At 49.1% G+C, this 18,797-nt stretch overlaps 1 protein-coding gene across 2 annotated transcripts in view; it reads right to left on the bottom strand.

Annotated features, from left to right (window-relative positions):
• Positions 1–18,797, bottom strand: part of KAT6B (lysine acetyltransferase 6B) — a 1,467,124-nt gene that overhangs the window by 521,495 nt on the left and 926,832 nt on the right. For both annotated transcript variants that reach the window (XM_069610967.1, XM_069610966.1), the window contains exon 13: positions 13,213–13,444. In XM_069610967.1, coding sequence (XP_069467068.1) covers positions 13,213–13,444 — 232 coding nt within the window. The remainder of the gene's footprint in view (positions 1–13,212; positions 13,445–18,797) is intronic.

Here is an 18,797-nt window from a genome sequence, read left to right as displayed (position 1 = left end):
GAAACCAGTTTTAATTGGCGGGCTGGGTGATTGACAGCCTAGGGCTGTGAATGAATGGGAACTTGCTTTAAAAGGTGAGGTTTTTGGGACTAAAGGCAGAGTCAACCACTGGAAGACAACATCCGACGAAGACGTGAAGAGATGCCAGCAGCACACTCCTGGACCACGAAGTGCCCAGCAAAGCCCTGCAGCTCTGCTGACCCAGTTTTCATTCCGACTGGGAAGACCTGTATGGGACGACTTCCTCCCTTAGGTTGGTGGGACCAACTAGCCTCAAGACAAACTATTTTGGCGCATCCTCCGACTTGCAGTGACTTTCCAAGGCTGCAGAATCCTAAATCCCGGTGACCACTGACGATCTGCGAGTGCATAGTCTTCCGAAGTGCGAATCCGGCCAAAACCTTGTGGGCGTTCGGACAGTTTGTCTGTAGTTCTACACAACTTCATCAAAAACATTCAACTGAGGCAGTACAAGACTCCACTCTTAATATAAACCTTCCATGAAGCAGGAGTGACCGAGCCGGAGCCATCTCATAGTTCTGGACCTCAGATGCAAGGAAAGTCCAAGAAGGTATCAGAGACAATGGTGGTTCCATTTGTGAGAGACGCGAGGAGCTGAAACCGCGAAGTTCCGTCAGTCTGAAGTTTCCCCATTGCTGCTGCCAACCTTCCATTCGTAGTGCAGGATTCCCCAGACGTCCTCCCTCTTGTCCCCACGACTGAGCCCCAGGAACAAAGGATCTGCAGACCTACACAGGAACAGAAGTGCAGCTGGATCCAGTTTTCTTCTAACCAAATGCACTGTAAAACTAAGGGAACTTGCCTCTTGTGAAGCCTTGCTAGTTCTTAGTTGAGACTTGTCTTGGTTACCCTTGAAGAGTTGCTTGCAGCTTTGCCCCCTCACAAGCCTCGCAGGCTTGTGGCCCTTCAGTGATTTCCTTTCTACAAATGTACCTAAAAGCATTGTGCAAGACTTTTACTTACCTACAAGAAGATCTTCAGCTCCCCATAGGCTTTGCTCAACTAACATTGGCTGTCCTGGTTCCTGGAGAAACTCTTCTTACCACCGACTTTGTGCTTGAGTGGAGATGAATGCATAGGTTCGAATGGAACCTCCATGAGCCTAGTCAGCACCACATTGAGCTCCAACACCGGGGCAGGAGCCTTCACCGGCGTGAACAAGCTGGACAGTCCCTTGATGAACTCCTTAACCAGACAGTGCAACCACAGTGAAGACCATCCCAGAGATCTGGTGTAGCGGGATCTACCCGCTGGTTGTACCTTGATGGAGGCGTGAGCCAGCCCCGATTTAGCCAATGACAGTAAATACGGTAATACTTGAGGGGCAGTGACCCTCAGCGGGTTGATCTTCTGTGAACGGCACCAAACAGCAAAGCGCTTCCATTTGTGTCCATAGCATTTCAAGGTAGATGAAGCCCTGGCCTTGGCGAGAATCTCTTGGAAGTCCCCCGGAAGATCATCGCCACGGAATTCTAACGCTGTAGGAGCCAGGCCTTCAGGTTCAACGACCCTGGGTCGCGGTGCATAATTGCACCTCCTTCCCTGGAAAGAAGATACGCAACCACTGGCAGCTTCACTGGAGGGGATGCTGACATGCTGAGAAGATCCGAGTACCAGATCTGCCTTGCCATACTGGTGCGACGAGGATCATCCTGCACTGGTTCCGTCTGAGATGATTGATGACTTGAAGTAGTAACGGCAACGGAGGGAACACATACAGATACACGCCTTCCCAAGGGAATGAGAATGCGTCCCCCATGCTCCCCGGCTGGGAGAACCTGCGGGCAAACCTCTGGCACTTGGTGTTCAGAGCAGTCACAAACAGATCGATCTAGGGACTGCCCCAATTGAGGAAAAGGTTGTCCACTAGATCCTGCCGAAGCTCCCACTCGTGGCAAGAGCGCAGCTCTCTGCTGAGAGAGTCAGCGACTGAGTTCTTTACTCCTGCCAGGTGAAACAGGATGAGGAACATCCCCTGGGTGACGGCCCAGTGCCATAAGTCCTGAGCCTCCTTTGACAGCGCTGGCGGTCTTGTGCCCCCCTGTTTCCAGATGTAAAACATTGTGGTGGTGTTGTCCGTGAAGACCCTCACCACCTTGCCCTTGAGGGACAGCAGAAATGACTTGAGGGCCCAAAACACCACCCGTAGTTCCAGGATGTGGATGTGTAGCATCTTCTCCTCCGGCAGCCACAGGCCTCTGGTGAGAAGATGTCCGGTGTGGGCTCACCATTCTCCCAGGGAAGCGTCTGTCATGACCGTCTCCTGGTACGGGGGGCTTTGGAAGTCAGTGCCTCCAGCGACATTGGAGTGCACGCCCCACCATGTTATCACTCGACGGAACTCCTCATTGAGCGCAATACTGTCCTAGAAGCCTCCGGAAACCTGAACTCAACAGGCGTTGAGGAACTCCTGTAGAGGGCGCATCCGCAACCTGCAGAACAGAATTAGGTATATGCATGACGACAATGCCGAGTAGCGACTTGATGGTCCTCACTGTGGCGACCCAAAGTGCCAACAGCTGGTGCACTTTGACTAGGATGGCCGATATCCTCTCCTCCGACGGTGACGCCAGGCAGGCCACCATGTGGAGTCTGGATCCCAAAAACATGAGTCATGCAGGACTTTGCATAGTTCACCGAGAACCCCAATTCCGTCAGCGGGCGGACAGTCTTTGCCGTGTGGTCGACGACAATGTCCCTTTATCTGGCCCAGATGAGGCAGGCGTCCAGGTAAGGGTACACATGGATTCCTTGCAGTCGCAGATGGGCTGCCACCGAAGCCAGGCACTTGGTGAAGACTCTGGATGCCGACTTCAGTCCGGAGGCAAGTTCCTTGAACTGGTAATGCTTCCCTTGGACGAAGCGCAGAAACCTGCAGTGTCCTTTGAGGATGTGGAAGTATGCGTCCTCTAGATCCAACAACGACAAAGTTTCCCTCCTCCAGCTGGCCGAGAACATGTTGCAGCATGACCATCCGGGACTTCATGTACTTGAGTCGTCGTAGGTCGAGAATGGGCCTCCATCCCCTGGTCTTCTTTCATATGAGAAAGTACCTTGAGTAAATTCAGGAGCCCCAGAGACGATTTGGAACCAGCTGTATCACCTCTTTCTTTAACATGGCCCAAAACTCCAGCAGCTGCTGAGGGATGTGTTTTTCCTGCCGGGCCACCGGTGGCATTGGAGGATCCTTTTGTTGGAACTCTAGAGTGTGTCCATGGGCGAGAGCATCCATCACCCAATGGTCTCCCACACGCTGACTAAGTTCACCAGCGGCCCTCCCACCGAGGTGCAGCAGTGGGGGCTCGACGTCATGGCCGGTTCAGTCCTGCTTGGAGGTCGGAGCAACACCCTGGGTGCGCCAACGACGATGGTGGCCACCTACGAAGGCCTTGGAGCGACCCCTATTTGCTTCTTGGGCTGGCTTCCTGGGTCGAGGAGCGGGAGAGCTGGCGGAAAGAGGATGAGCCCCCGTGGAAACCCTTTCCAGATCTGCCAGACTTTCCTCCGGATGAACGAAAGGACGGCCGGTGTTGCTGCAGAGTGCCCAAGGCACGGGCCGTTTCCGTGTCGGCCTTGATGGGCTGGAGGGATTCATCGACTATCTTCCCAAACAGGTTGCCCCCCGTCAAACAGCATGTCCAGTACCCTCATCTGGATCTCCTGTCTGAAGTTGGTGGCCTTGAGCCAGCCTCAACGGCAAAGGTAAACCCTGTTGCCCATCTGGTGGAAACCCGTGTCCGCGATGTCCAGTGCCACCATGATGGCCCGACGCCACCATGCCTTCCTGGAGTAGCCTCCAACGCCTCGACCAGTTTGTCATCGGGGAGGAAATCCAGGAGCGAAGCCATCTTGAACCGAAGAGGTTGTATATGGCCATGATCGACAAGGCGATGGGCACTTTCACCGTTGACGCCGAGTAGATTAAATTCCTACCCATGGAATCCAGTTTCTTCCCCTCGTTGTCCGGAGGTATGGTTCAAGATGACTATTAACTTGATGACTTCTTCCTGGCGGCAGATGAGACCACAGGGTCTGGCGACGGTTGGAATCGGAGACATTTGGACGCAGACTCCGGCACCCGGTAGTTTTTCCTAAGTCGGTATGCCTTAGCTGGAGCTGAAGCAGGATTCTTCAACGCTAGCCCTTCATCCCAGACGTCGTCCAGGACCGGCACTTATAAGATAGTCTTCCTCTTCGCCTCCCAGCGTTGGTATAGGCATTGGTACAGGAAGTCCTTTTCCTCCAGGGTGAGCTGGAAGAGCTCCGACGCCAGGGCAAACATGGAATGAAAGGATCCCACCCTGTCCAGTGGAGATGCTCTCAGTGCCGGTGATGCAGGGTCTCCCAGTCCTGCGTCATCGTCCATATCGGTGGCCGCCATGTCGTTCCCCCCCCCCCCGGGGGCAGGGATGTGGGGGATTTCCATCAACGGTTGGAATCGATGTGTAAGGTGTCTCCTCTTCTTCATTGCCAGTGGCCCCCCCCCCAGTGTCAACTGGGTCACTGGCGATGCCGCTGGCGGGGTCGTCAGCAACCTCCTCTGAATCTCCGACACCTACGTGTAGAGCGTTGACAGGATATCTGGTGACAAATCTCTAGGGTGAACTTGTGGAGCAGGGTCAATGGGCCCACGCGGTCATCCCTGTCGGTATCCACGTTGTCCTAGTCGTCGCTGCCTTTGGCGGCTGACTCCTCGGCATTCCCTTCATCGTCACCATCATGGGCGGTGTGGACGGAAAGTCTCTCCTCGTCGGATGAAGAAATGTCTGTGCCCTGGAGTAGTTCTGACAACCCCCCCCCCCCATCCTTTCTTCAGGTCCCGAGGAGTCGGTCTGGGACTGAGGCTGGGAAAACCTAGGTAACTTTAATATTGTCGCTTTCCTATGGAAAAAAACGTTGACATCTTGAGCTTCCCGTCGTTATGGGTGCTTTGGGAAACATCAATGGGACGTTGAGTGTATAGTGCCTCCCCCCACGGCCTCCCCTCTGATTTTAACCTCTCCAGAAGGAGGGTATCCTAGAAAGGATGTTTGCCTGAGGGGAAAAGTCCTGAACAGACCCTTGAGGAAATGCTCAATCTGTCGCTGAAAAGAGGTGTAGAATTCCTTTTCCGCGTGAATCTTGATATCACTGCTAGATGCACCTTGATAGACGATATTGCATGGCCATCTTTTGCCAAAAGCAAAAAGGAAGGATATTTGTTGAGGTGAAACGCGCAACGGCTGTAGGTTAGGTTGTTGAGCACACCAGACACAACCTTTTCCATTTTATGGGCGTATAATGCGTTGGTAGACGTAGCCCTTGCCGCAGCCAAAATGCAGCGACAATTCTGAGGTATATTCAGCTTTCTGAATTCGGATTGGTCAGGAGCCATGCAGCCAGGTTGAGGGAGCCTGGGTTGTGATGCCACACCATTCCCGTGTTCTAAGAGAGGAGATCCGACTGGGAACCCAGGTGAAGAGGATCGTCCACCGCCACGTGAAGGTCGGAAAACCAAGTCTGCCTGGGCCAGAACGGGGCCACCAGGATGATTTTTCAGGGAACTTTGCGAATCATTTGAACAGTTTTCCTTATCAGGGGAAAAGGAGGAAATGAGTCGGCGAACACTCTTGACCACGGAAAAGAGAATGCGTCCCACTTGGGAGTCCTGATGAGAAAAACTGCTGGCAAACTGAAGGCATTGCTTGTTCTTGGGACTGGCGAACGGGTTCAAAGGGCCCCACTTCTCAAAGATCTTTGCCACCTGGGAGCTGTTCAGTTACCATTCATGCGTCTGAGAAGAGTCCCTGCTGAGGGAATCTGCCTGTATGTTCTGAATCCCTGGCAGGTGAAAAGCCAGGATCTGAATCCTGTGTAGGATGGCCCAGTGCCAGATGGTTTGGGCTTCCTGGGAAAGGAGTTTCAAGTGTTTCCCCCTCCCCCCTCACCTCCCCAGCTTGCGCAGATAGAACATGGTTGTGGTGTTGTCAGTGAGATACCTTACTACCGAGCCCTGGATGAGGGGCAGAAAAGATTTGAGCGCCTAGTGTACTGCCCTCAGCTCTAGGACGTTGCTATGTAGAGGCGCCTCTGTGGGAGACCACAGGCCTTTGACTTGGAACCGGTCCAGATGAGTACCCCATCCGGTCTGCAAGGCTTCGGTCACGATAGTGTATCGAAAATCCGGTTCCACCAGGGGCATGCCCAGATCGATGTTGACGGGATCAGTCCACCACTTTAGGGCATCTGCCAGAGGCCATGAGGTGACCACCCTGTCCAACCAGGAGCCCCGGATCTGGGACAATCTAGAATTGAGAAATTCCTGTGCTGGGCGCATAAAGAGACAATTTGGAATGAGTGGGAAGCAGGAGGACATGGTGCCGAGGAGAGACATGTACGTGCAGACCGTGACCCATGTTCCTGGTGTAAACTAGCCTGCTAGGGACAAGAGTTACTCTATCCTCTCCTGCGATGGCTTGACCTGATTGAGAGTTGTATGGCAGTGCGCCCCCAGAAAGACCAAATTTCCACCGTGAACCTGGAAAATTTCAAATGTCTTGGGTGCATATGTATGTGAAAGTAAGCATCCTCGAGATCTAGAGGCGCCAAAAACTCCTTGGGCTGAACCGCCCTTATAACATCTTGCAAAGTTAGTATCCTGAATTTTTGCTTTTTTATGTTCTTGTTGAGCAGTCGCAGGTCTAGAATGGGTTACCATTTTCAGTTTGGCTTCTTGTCCACGAAAAACCTGGAAGTGGTACTTTTTCCTCTTGCCGATCAGGGCACCCTCTCGATTGCCCCTTTTTGAAGCATGAGACGAACCTCTTGACGCAAGATGCAGAGTTAAGACTGAGATGTTTTTACTGCTGAAATGGGGAGTTGTGGACACCTGAACTGCAACGAGTGGCCGTATTGGATAGCTTTCAGCACCCATCTGTCTGTTGATACTGAACGCCACTTGTAGAAGTGGAACGCCACCTTTCCTCCTAGTTGACTGCCCATGTGGCAGTGATTGTTGCAGCTTGCTTTGACGGCCTCTTTGCAAAGGAGGAGGATCCTCTTTTCCTCTGGCCCTGGTACTCCTTGTTGCATTGGGCAGTCTGGAAGGAATACCTGTAGCCCTGAGTGTAGTAGGTGGAACTACTGTATCCCTTCTCTCTCGAGAACCTGAAAATCTTGCGTTTCCCAAGACGCCACGAAAGGAACGAAAGTGGCGAAAAGATCTTCTGCCCTGCAGGGGTGTAAGGGATGTTGCTGTATCAGAGTCCGCTTTCATGGTTTTCAAAGCGTCGTCAATCTTTTCCCCGAAAATATGTCCCCGATAAGAAGGCATGTCCACAACCTTGTGTTGAACCTCCTGGCATAAATCCGTGCAGCGAAGCCACGCTTGACGCCAGAGTACCAGCCGTTATTAATTTGCTTGAAAACAATCTCTGCTAGGTCGACAGCAATGTTTATACTATGGTTCGATGCTTCCTCCCCCTCTCGCTCTAAAAGGCTTTTCTCTGCTGCTTTGGAAGGTGGTCTAACAGCGGTGCGAGGCGGTGCCACATCTCGCGGTTGGTACCTTGCCATGATGGCCAACCAGCTGGCAGCCTTTACAGTAGTGGTTCCAATAGTGAGGACTTTAACGTTAACGTCTTGCGGTTTTCATTACCGGGAGGAGTGGCACGCTTGTGCTGTGTGTAAGCTTTTCTACTAGCCGCTGCAGAAACAACCGACTCTGGTGTAGGCTGCAATGTCAGTCACTTCGGAGTGGATTCAGGAGCTTTGAATTTCATTTCCAAGCGTCCCTTGACTGCTGGCTCAGTGAATGGGTGCTTCATCGTATGGAGACCCTCCTGCCATAGGTATCCCTACAAAATACCAAAACCAAAAATATCGCCGTTTGTATCGCCATAGGCGATATTTTTGGGGGGGAAATTTTGTGGGAGCGGGGGTGTCCCCACACATTTTTAAAATAATGCAGGGGTTGCGGGGGTGTCCCCTACAGGGGACATGGGTCAATATCGCCATGTCTATATTTTTGTATCGCAATATTTTTGCGGGGATATTAACACATGGAACCCCTGGCATACATGATCCAATATAGTGATTGAGAAAACCGCCTTTCTCCTCTTCCCCATGTGGTCGAACAAGAACCACTCCTTTTCCTCCTCCGGGGATGAGACCAAATTACTGACAGACTTTAGCCATCATGGCATTGAATGCTCCTATGTCATCAGGGGGAGATGGTTGGGCCGGACTACTCGGACCATCCTGGTCGGGGTCTGTATCCCAGGTGTCTGCCCTTCTAGGAGAAGGGACCGTAGGGAGAGTGTCCTGCGGGGCAATGTCTTGCTCTGAATCATCCAGTTCCCCTTCCTCCTGATCTCGTCGAGGACTAAAAGCCCTAGGGGAAGGAGGAGGTGGTCTAGCTGGGGATGGTTTCCTGGGGCGAGGCCCTTGGCTGCGTAAGGCATCGGAGGAATCCTTCTGGCGAGGGACGATATGCGGGCTTTGCAGCAACGGGACTAATGGAGCCTGAGGTATTGGGAGCCTGGCGTCCAATTGCCCTTGGAGAGTTTGCAAAGTAGAAAGCACTTGCATAGAGAGAAATTAGTGTGGGTTGATGAGGAAACTGAGGAACCGCCCCCAAGCCCGTTGATGTGTACGGGAGGGAAGGCAAATGCGATGTGCAATGCAGGCACAGAACAGATGGATCCAGGAAAGGTTGTCCCGAATCCCCTTCCTCGTGATCCGATTCAAAAGCTGCTAGCTAATCCTAGGTAGGTGATCAAAATCAGAGGTGATCTCATGTTGGATTATGTCCTCTGGTGCTATTGTCGGACACCTTTCTAGATGAGATTGTTCTGTAGATGCAGCGGAATGCTTCGATGTTTCCCTGGGAGACGAGTCTCCCGTTACAAATTCAGGCCAAGCTGGTCTTGCAGAGGACGTGCGCATCGTCAGCAATTTTTTCTATTTCATCGTTGATGAGGTTGTCCACGGAGCAGTCGTTGGAGGGACAGTGGATGAAATGCCTGTCATCTATGAACCGGTCTTCTGTGGAATCGTTGACGAGGGACGAGTCGTAGACACAGTCTTCGTCCCAAGTACCGCCGCAGATGAAGAAGGCGGCCGCATGGATGACTACTTGGACTTGTGCTTCGTCGACTGATGGCTGGAAGAGGAATTATGGGATGCTGATGAGGAGTGAGGTTTGTCCTTGGACCAAGTCCTCTTTGTCGATGAGGAGTGAGCCCTTGATTTTTCCTTATCTGACGAAGAAGCATTGCAGGCGGGATCTGCTGATTTTTGCGGGTGTGAGCCATCTCCTTCGGTTTCTCAGAGCGTGGCATAAGGGTGTCCTGAGAGGGGGGAATTTGCGACCCCTCAAAACTCGACAAAGGTCTTTTAGCAGAAGATGATTTGGCTTTCTCCAAAGTGGATGAAGGCCTGGGCTCACCAATGTGCCGTTTCTTAGGCAGCGGTTCCTCCAACCTAGCCCTTTGGCGCAATGGCGACCTCTTGCCCGAGGGAGTGGAAGACCTGCCACTGCGTGAAGAGTCTAGCTCCGAAGCCGAATAGGCACCCTCGTTCAGCCAGCAAATTAAGTGCATGTTTCTGTCCTTGAGGGTTTTTTGTGAGAACCCCTGACAGATGTCGCAGTTGTCGGCCGAGTGATTGGGGTATAAACCGTATAGGCACTACAAATGACCGTCCAGCTCATACACATTCTTGAGGCCGCAGGTCTCACATGGCCCGAATAAAAATGTCTATTGACCTGAAAATGACGTAACGGGACCGGGAAACACACCCTTCATTTATGAAAGACTGGAAACAGCGAAAGCTGAAGTGAAGAAAACCAAATTTTCACACAAAAGAAATTCTCTGGAGAGAACGTGAGGTAATCCGAACGGTTTGGAAGACGGTTGAAATCTGAGGGGAAGCCGCGGGGGCGGGGCTATACACTTGACGTGCCATTGAAACTGCCCAAAGCAACCATAACAACGCTGATAGGACACTCAAGGTGACGTTTCTTCCACAGGAAAACTACTACATTAAAGTTACTCAGGTTTTTCCAGCCTGACGGGGAATACTCACAGCATGGGAATCCATGAAAGATCCAATGCTGGAGAAATTGGAAATATGAGAAGGAATACGTGGGAGGACACAATCCATTCAAAGCTGGGTTTCTCCGAGAGGTAGCTGGGTGACTTGAGGGAGACTGCATTATAGATGATGCAGCAAGACTTTAAGGTGATTTGTCCATGCAGTGGGAGGCAGTGAAGGTAGACGAGGGTCAGGTTGAGGTGGTTGTATTTTCTTAGACCCTGGAGGCATGCAGCCACATGTAGGACAATTCTCAGGGACACAATGACAGGCCGGAGGCCATCTGTTAGGGAGAATTCTCAAAAACGTGCTAATTCCCTTCACTTTAGAGACCCCCAGTAACTTTGCTAGATTTTGAGGACTTGATTTTTTTTTTTTAACCTGGAAAGAGTGCAAGCCTTTTTTCCCCACTCTCGTATTTTGATGTATGTTTTACTCTTGTGTTCTTTGATTATGGAGTTATAAGATAACTCCACAGGCATCTTTTCATGTGTGTTACATAGCACCCTCAGTGCAGTGACACAGGGATGTCTTTTTAGACTTATCAAAGGTTTAAACACCTTCTCTGGGATAAACTGTTTCCCAGAGAATGGAAGGTTAAATTGACTTTACTAGTCTTTTTAAATTCCTACACCCAGCATACATCATCATCCTATAGATTGCTGGAGGGGCTACCTAGTATCCCCAGTGTCTAGAAACTCATGTAGCAGTCAAATGCTACCCTTTTCTATCGAAATGGCTGGTGGCAGTGATTTTACAACAAACTACCATGATTTTTCCCAACCGCGAACACCGGTAGTTAAAAATCGTGGGAGCTATGTTTTTCAAGATGGCGGCATAAGGCACTTTGTTTAAACAGGTCCTGGTCTTTTTTCGCCATTTCTTTTTGGAAAGGTCCTTCTAGTGTTTGTCTCTGCGCGGCAAACCAGGTTTGGTCCCTTTGTCTCTATGCCTTTGGCGGGCTTCAGGACTGAAGACCGCCTCTGGCGTCTAAGTGTCTGGGGTGGGCAGGAAGTGAGGGAGGTGCCCGAAACTCCCTGCGCTTCGTCTCCTAGGAGACCCAAATGCACTCTGGCGTGATTGGCTGGCTGACTGTCCGGCAAGGACAGTCACTTTGCTGGGTGAATGGCAGCTAGGCTGGAATGACTGGGAGAAAACTGTTTAAAAGGCGAGTCTCTTGGACTGGAAAGCAGAGTCGACCACTGGAACGAAAGAACCGAAGACGAGCTGGAAGAGGACGGCTGCTGCAACTCCTGGACCGTTGGTTTGCCCTGTGAAGCCCTGCTGCAGGTCCAAATTGACAAGTTCATCGCGACAGAGAAGCCCCTTTAAGGACGACTTCTTCCTTTGAGTTGGTGGGACCAACCAACTCTTAAGCCACCTGTACCATTCTGGAAGCTGGTTAGGATTAACCAGGGGCAAGGACACCAGCTTGTGTGCTTGAATTACAGCTTCTCGTACTGAAGTGACTCCATTTTGTCTGCGTTTTCCGACAATCCCGTGCAGGGCAGGAGTCCCCCGACTGAGGCCTAGGAACAGCGAGATCTGCAGGAACTGCCAGGAACCAACGCCTTCAGCTGCATCTTTAGCTTCATACTAAGGTACTGTGCCAACCTGATTAAGGGAACGCATCTCTCACTGTGAAAGTTCGTGAAACTTTCCCAACTTGCAGGCCTAATCAGCTTGTGACCCAACATATGATTCTTTTTCGTACAAACTACTTCTGAGAACTTGTGCAAAGACTTTATTGTTTACTTCAAGAACTGCTCTTTCCTATCCAAGACACCAGTCCATTGACTTTGGCCTAGGCCTATTGAACTAAATCGAGTCTTCTAGTGAACTAAAACTATTTGCACTGCCTAATAAAGTATTTGTGCTCTATTTTGCTAACTTGTGCCTTTTTACTCTCATTGAAAGTAACTAAAATGCCATTTTGGTCCTATTTCAGGGGAGCCTAATTTGTTCAGAAACTCATTGGTTTGTTATTGAAGTGTGTGTGTATAATATTAAGTTGCCTCCTTCTAGTGAATGTTTTCTAAATGATTGTGTAATAAATTAATAAGTGTTTTACCAAGAAACCTTGAGTGTAAGTGTCTACTTGAAACACTGATTTTAAGACCTCTGTGTAACTTCTTGTACTGCTCACGTTCACTCTTGAGATAAGCCTGGCTGCTCAGCTCGCTACCACAAACTGTATAGTACAGACTTATACCAAAGGTTGGTTTTGCTTACACCACGTGTAATCCTAATTGTATGTGATGGACCCAGGGGGAACTGCATGCAATTCTGCCTAATACCTTTGATGAGGGCATTGCCCACATCCAGGTTGGATAGGACCAGTGCTTGAACAGTGGATCTAAAGCAGTCAGGAAGGGCTTGAATTTCCGCAGGAGGGAGAGCTGATACCAGGCTGTTTGAGTTTTCTTGGCTATTGGGTCTTGAAGGAGAGGTGTATTAGATGCGGTACCCAAGGGATTTGGCGCAGGAGGAAATCGCGTGTGAAGCCCTCAAGGTTCATGGTTGCCACCCAAGTCTGTATGTCTGGGTGTTCGGTGGTGGTGGTGAGAAGGAATAGGAATTCGGTCTTCGAGGGGTTGCGCTTCAAGTATGCACTGGACATCCAAAACTGGATCAGCAACAGGCAGGTTTGGAGCCTGTGGATGTCTTCGATGGAGTCGATCTAGAGGTATAGCTGTGCATCGCTGGCATATTGGTAGATGTGGAATGTGGCTAGGAGGGCTCCCAGCAGCTCCATGTATGGATTGGGGAGAGGGTGGAACCCTGCAGGAGTTGACAGGTGATGGGTAGCATTGGTGACAGAGGAGTCAATCTGAACAAACGGTTGGGGGAGTTAGAATTTGAACCAGCATAGGACAAGGTCGCCGATTCCCCATGCGCTGATGTACAGTGTCCGTGAGCGCCTGGTGGTTCACTGTGTCGAAAGCGGCCGAGAGGTCGAATTGAACCAGGAGGCAAGGGTGGCAGTATGAAACTATGGAAGAACTTGGTAGATATATCTGGACAGACTAAGATTGGTCTTCTTGAACCACTCAGCAGAGGACTTCAGAAAATCATCAGCTACACCAGACAGTTAAGTCAAAGAACGTAATTACTGACCTGTCCATTCTCTTGTTGATCATGGTCAGCTGCTGGAGGGTTGTGGCAATATCGTGAGGACACATTCCAGTTGCTCGACTTAAGCCTTTGATGCTGAGTTGCTTTTCCTGGTGATAAGACAGGTATTCAAGCACAACACTTTTCCAGTAGGCCAAGTAGGAGAGGCGACCAAGATCAGACAGTGGCTTCTCTGGAGACCCAGCTTGCCCCTCCCTTCGAGACAGTAAATAGCCTAGTGATTAAAGTAAAAATCTCAGTGAAAACAATCATGTGTTTTGTAAAACTGATTAAGTACATCAAAATAGCAAGTTTCAAATACAACCAGAGACTGTTCATCTGCATTCTGCCTCTCATGTTACCAAAATCACTTGACTTTTGAACTATCAGATTGAGGTGGTGAGGTGTGGGTGCTTGTCACAATTTTTTAGAAACTATTCATGACATAATATTAACTAGTTGCTCAATACATTGCAAAGTTCTAGCTTATGTTTATGATAAAATATACATTGCATTTACAAGTTCAATTTACACTTGAAAAAAACTTCTCAACATTACTTGTTCATGTTTCTCTGCAGTAACCTCTCCCTTGATACAAAACATATTGGTGGGGAGATTTATCATTTTTATGCTCCATCGTGAGATCCACAGAACTTTTTGCTGGAATTTTTTACCTTTCTCTTTATATCGTGAATGAGTGGAGCCTTTTGCCACTCATGCATTCTTATGGGCTCTGTCTTTTGGAACTATGTTCTCTGTGTTTTACCTTTACTATGGAGTTTACTTTCCTCCATATCTCAAAGCATTTGTGTTTAACTTTTGTAGCATACAGCTCATTATAGGCAGTGTTGCTAGGAACCATTTGAGTTCTCCTTCGAGATTATTTCCTTAACCTTACTACTGTTCTTAAGTGTTAGGTAAGAATTGGTGAAGCCACACTGCAAGACTACACAAGACGTATTTGCTTGGTATTGGGTAACCCACCTTTTGGTATAGGTCTGTAGTACACAAGTTGGTAGTGTGACTGAGCAGCCAGGGCTATCTGAAGAGGGGTAAATGTGAGCTGCAGAGCTGTACAGATGAAATCAGGCAATACAAGTAACACCTACACTCACGGTTTCAATTATAAATTGTTATTTAACATCGGTTTTAAATAAGCATTCTTTAAAAAGGCAATTTGTTGTTCATTTAAACTTTGGAAATACTTTACAGAATCGATAACGCTGGTGAATACTCTTTGGATATGCTCAATGCACTTCTCGTACACCCTGAAGTGACTTCAATTATAAGGAAAGTATTTGCATTTATATATCACACCAATATACTTTGTAGACTGTGGGTTGCAGACAGGAAGGGTTAAGGAAAATAAAAATGTTAGAACAGTTTCTTAAAAAGGTGAGGATAACTAAATCCTCCAATAAAATCTAGGTAATCCTTTCCCAGCAGTAACAGTATTCAACAAGCTACAACCTATGGAGGGACAAGCAAGACCAAAGACAATGGATTTAGAAGAGTGCCATTAGGGAGCCAAGACAGCCAAATTAATTTGGACAAAGTCAATAGTTCTGATGCACTTCTTGGATAAAAAGTATGTCACAAAGTCAGATTGTTCATAGGAAATCACTGAAGACACACAAGCTGTTAGGCCTGTACAAAGGGGAATTGAAATCAACTCAAAGTTGAGCAAGAGCAAATCTCAAGTGAGACAGCACGACTTAAGGCAAAAAGGAAAGTACCCCCAAGCCCAAACAGTACCTTTGGTTAGAAGAAAAAGTGGTCCAGCTGGATGTCGTCTTGCTACAGCTATGCAGACCCTGCTTCCTGAGCCTCAGCCATGGGGACAAGAGGGAGGACGTCTGGAGGGCTCTTGCAGCAGCACTCGGGATGGTTGGCAGCAGCTACGGGTTCTCTTCAATTCTGCGACACTTTGCAGTTTCACACCTTCGCAAACCGTACGGATGCAGAACAAATCTCTGGTTGGACTCTCCTTGCTCCCTCGGTCTGGGACTCTGGATCAGGGTTCCCCGCTTCTGGAGGGTCCTTAGCAGACTCCTGGAGCTTTTGGCCAGATTCATTCTGCGGCAGACGTTGCACTCGATTATGAACACTTGACCCCTGGCATTGGGATTCTGCAGCAACGGAGAGGCACAGCAAGTCAGGGATTGCGCCAACACAGGCCAGCGAGAACTCCAGGACAGTTGGTGGTGATGTCCCCGGCCTTGGACATCCAGTTACCATGTGGGTGTACTGTCCCCAAACACAGCGGAAGCTCCAGGGAGTCCTGGCAAGGTCCCCTTCCCTCCCAAGCGGGAAATTCTGTAACGCAGCCCAGCCAGCGCTTCAGTATGGTCAGGGGTTATGTCCCTGGCCTTGGGCGGCTGTCTTCCATGTGGTTTGACCATCCGCAAGCCCAGCAGTGGGTCCAGGCAGCCCCAGCAAGGTCCCCGACCTTTCCCGGAGGGGGAAGCTCTAACGCAGGCCAGCCAGAGCTCCTGGAAAGACGGGGTTTATGTCCCTGGCATTGGGTGGCTGACTCCCATGGTTCACCATCCCCAAGTGCAGCGGCAGTCCCAGGGAGCCCTGGCAGGGTCCCTGTTAGGGAGAATTCTAAAAAAATTTGCTAATTCCGCTCTACCTAAGAGACCCCCAGCTCTTTTGCTGAACTTTGGGCGTTTCTACTTTTAATTCTGTTTGTTTTCTGTGTTTGTTTCTTTTGGTTATGGAGTCTATAAACTCCAAAGGAATCTTTTACATTGTGTCACACAGCACTTTTAGTGCAGTGACACATGGAAGTCTTTCACATTTCCCAAGGATTAAATACCTTCTCTGGGATAAACCACTGTTTCCCAGAACAGTAAAGTGAAATTGACTTTAGTGTACTTGCTAGACCCAGCACAACCTATCAATAGAGTGCTGGAGGGGTTACTTAGTATCCCCTGTGTCTAACTTCTCATGTAACATTTTTATATGTTACCCTTTCCTCACAGAATGGCTGGTGGCAGTGGTTTTCGTTCCGAACTACCATGGTTTGCATTTACCGCGGCTGTTCGCAGCTCTGGTAACGCACGCCGCGGGAGCCATCTTTTTAAAAATGGCGTAGAGCCATCTTTGACAAAATGGTCCATGGTCTTTGTTTTTCACCATGTCTTTGCGGAAAGGTCTTCTAGAGAGTTTCTCTGTGCGCCAAACAAGGTTTGGTCTCTTAGTTCATTTCTCATTTGGCAGGGTTTCTGAATGAAACCCGCCTCTGGCTCCAGAGTGTCTGGCGTAGGCAGGAAGTGAGTGAGGTGCCCAAAACTCCCTGTGCGTTGTCTCCTAGGAGATCCAAATGCACTCTTTGGTGATTGGCTGGCTGTCCGGAAAGGACAGCCACCCTGCTGGGTGAGTGAAAGCTAGGCTGGAGAGAACTGAATAAAAGGTGAGACTTTTGGCTTGGAAGGCAGAGTAGACCACTGGATGAAGAAACCGAAGAAGAGCTTGCAAGAGGATGCCTGCTGCAACTCCTGGACCATTGGTTTGCCCAGTGAAGCCCTGCTGCAGTGCCAACTTGCCAAGTTCGCATCGACAGAGAAGCCCCTGCAAGGACGACTTCTCCCTTTGAGTTGGTGGGACCAATCAACTCCAAAGTAAGCCACCTGGACACTGTTAGGCAAAGTTTGTAAGCAGTACCCTTTGGGACCAGTACACACACCTATGACAAGAGCTGTAAGCAAAACCAACCTTTAGTAAAAGTCTGTACTACACAGTTTTTGTTAGCGGAGCTGAGCAGCCAGGCTTATCTCAAGAGGGAATGTGAGCTGTAATGATGTTACACAGAGGTCTACAATCATATGTGTTCAAATAAACTCTTACACTCAAGGTTTCATTGTTAAATACTTATTAATTAATTTAACCGTCAGTTATAAAACATTCATAAGAAGGCAATATAATCACACACAAATATACTTCAGTACTGTACACTAAGTTTCTGAAGCATTCAGAATACTATGAAGGAGGAGCAAAAAGGCATAGGTTATCAGAACATAGAAAGAATACAATATTTCTTAGACAGTGCAGATATTTTGAGTTCACCAGAAGAGTCAATTCAATTCAATAGGGTAGGCCAAAGTCAATGGGCTAAAATCTTGGATAGGTTAAAGAAGTTCTGGTAGATAAACGGAAAAGTCTCTGCCAAAGTTCTCAGGAATAGTTCGTAAAAGGAAGAATCATATGTTGGGTCACAAGCTGATTAGGCCTGCGAGTTGGGAAAGTTTCAAGCACTTTCACAGCGAGAGATAAGTACTGAGTCTTATTTCACAGTACCTTACAAATGAAGAAAAAGATACAGCTGACGACTTCTGTTCCTGGAAGTTCCTGCAGATCTCACTGTTCCTGGGCCTCAGTCGTGGGGACAAGAGAGAGGACGCTGGGGGACTCCTGCACTGTGACTGGCCAAAAAGCTGGCAATTGGCAAATCTTCAACTCCGGTAGCTGTAGTCAAGCACACAAGCTGGTATCCCTCTCCCTGGGTATTTGGTTTCCTGCAGCACTCCGAGGTAAATACAAACAGCTCGGATAATTTTATCTAGGTGGCTTAGTGTCCAGTTGATTGGTCCCACCAACTCAAAGGGAGAAGTCGTCCTTGCAGGGCTTCTCCGTCAAGATGAACTCAGTGATTCGGACCCGCAGCACAGTGCCAACGGTCCAGGAGTTGCAGCAGCCGTTCTCTTCAAGATCGTCTTCGGTTATTTGGTTCCAGTGGTCGACTCTGCCTTCCAAGCCAAGAGACTCGCCTTTTATTCAGTTCTCTCCCATTCATTCCAGCCTAGCTGTCACTCACTCCAAGCAGGGTGGCTGTCCTTGCCGGACAGTCAGCCAACCAATCACCACAGAGTGCATTTGGGTCTCCTTGGAGACTAAGCACAGGGAGTTTCGGGCACCTCCCTCACTTCCTGCCCACCCCATACACTTTGGCGCAGAGGCGGTTTTCAGTCCTGAATCCCGCCATAGGCGAATGAACAAAGGAACCAAACTAGGTTTTGCACGCAGAGCAAAACTCTAGAAGGACCTTTCCATAAAGAAATGGCGAAAAAAGAAGACCACAACCTTTTTTTACAGAGAGGGCTCAGACTCCATCTTGAAAAACATGGCCTCTGCGATTTAACGCTACCGGTGTTCTCGGTCGGGCAAAAACATGGTTGTTTATTGTAAAACCTCTGCCACCAGCCATTTAGAGAGGAAAGGGTAGCATTTGACTGCTACAGGAGTATCTAGACACAGGGGATACTAAGTAACCCCTCCAGCATTCTATTGTAAGATAGGGTGTGCTGGGTCCTGGGGCTAGGAATTTAAAAAGTCTAGTAAAGTCAATTTCACTTTGCTTACTCTGGGAAACAGTTTATCCATTAGAAGGTATTTCAACCTTGGGGAAAGCTTGAAAAGCACCCCGGTGCCACTGTACTGAGGGTGCTGTGTGACACAAATAGAAAAAGATGATGCCTATGGAGTTGGTTGGACTTCATAAACAAAAAGAAACAAACACAGAAAACAGTTTGAATTAAAAGTACAAGGTCCCAAAGTTCAGCAAAAGAGCTGGGGTCTTTAAGATG

This window comes from Ambystoma mexicanum, chromosome 8 (genome assembly GCF_040938575.1).
Source record: "Ambystoma mexicanum isolate Mex_15411 chromosome 8, UKY_AmexF1_1, whole genome shotgun sequence".
NCBI classification, from domain to species: Eukaryota; Metazoa; Chordata; class Amphibia; order Caudata; family Ambystomatidae; genus Ambystoma; species Ambystoma mexicanum.
Note: the sequence above shows the minus strand (reverse complement) of the source record. Positions and strands in the feature narration are given on the sequence as shown.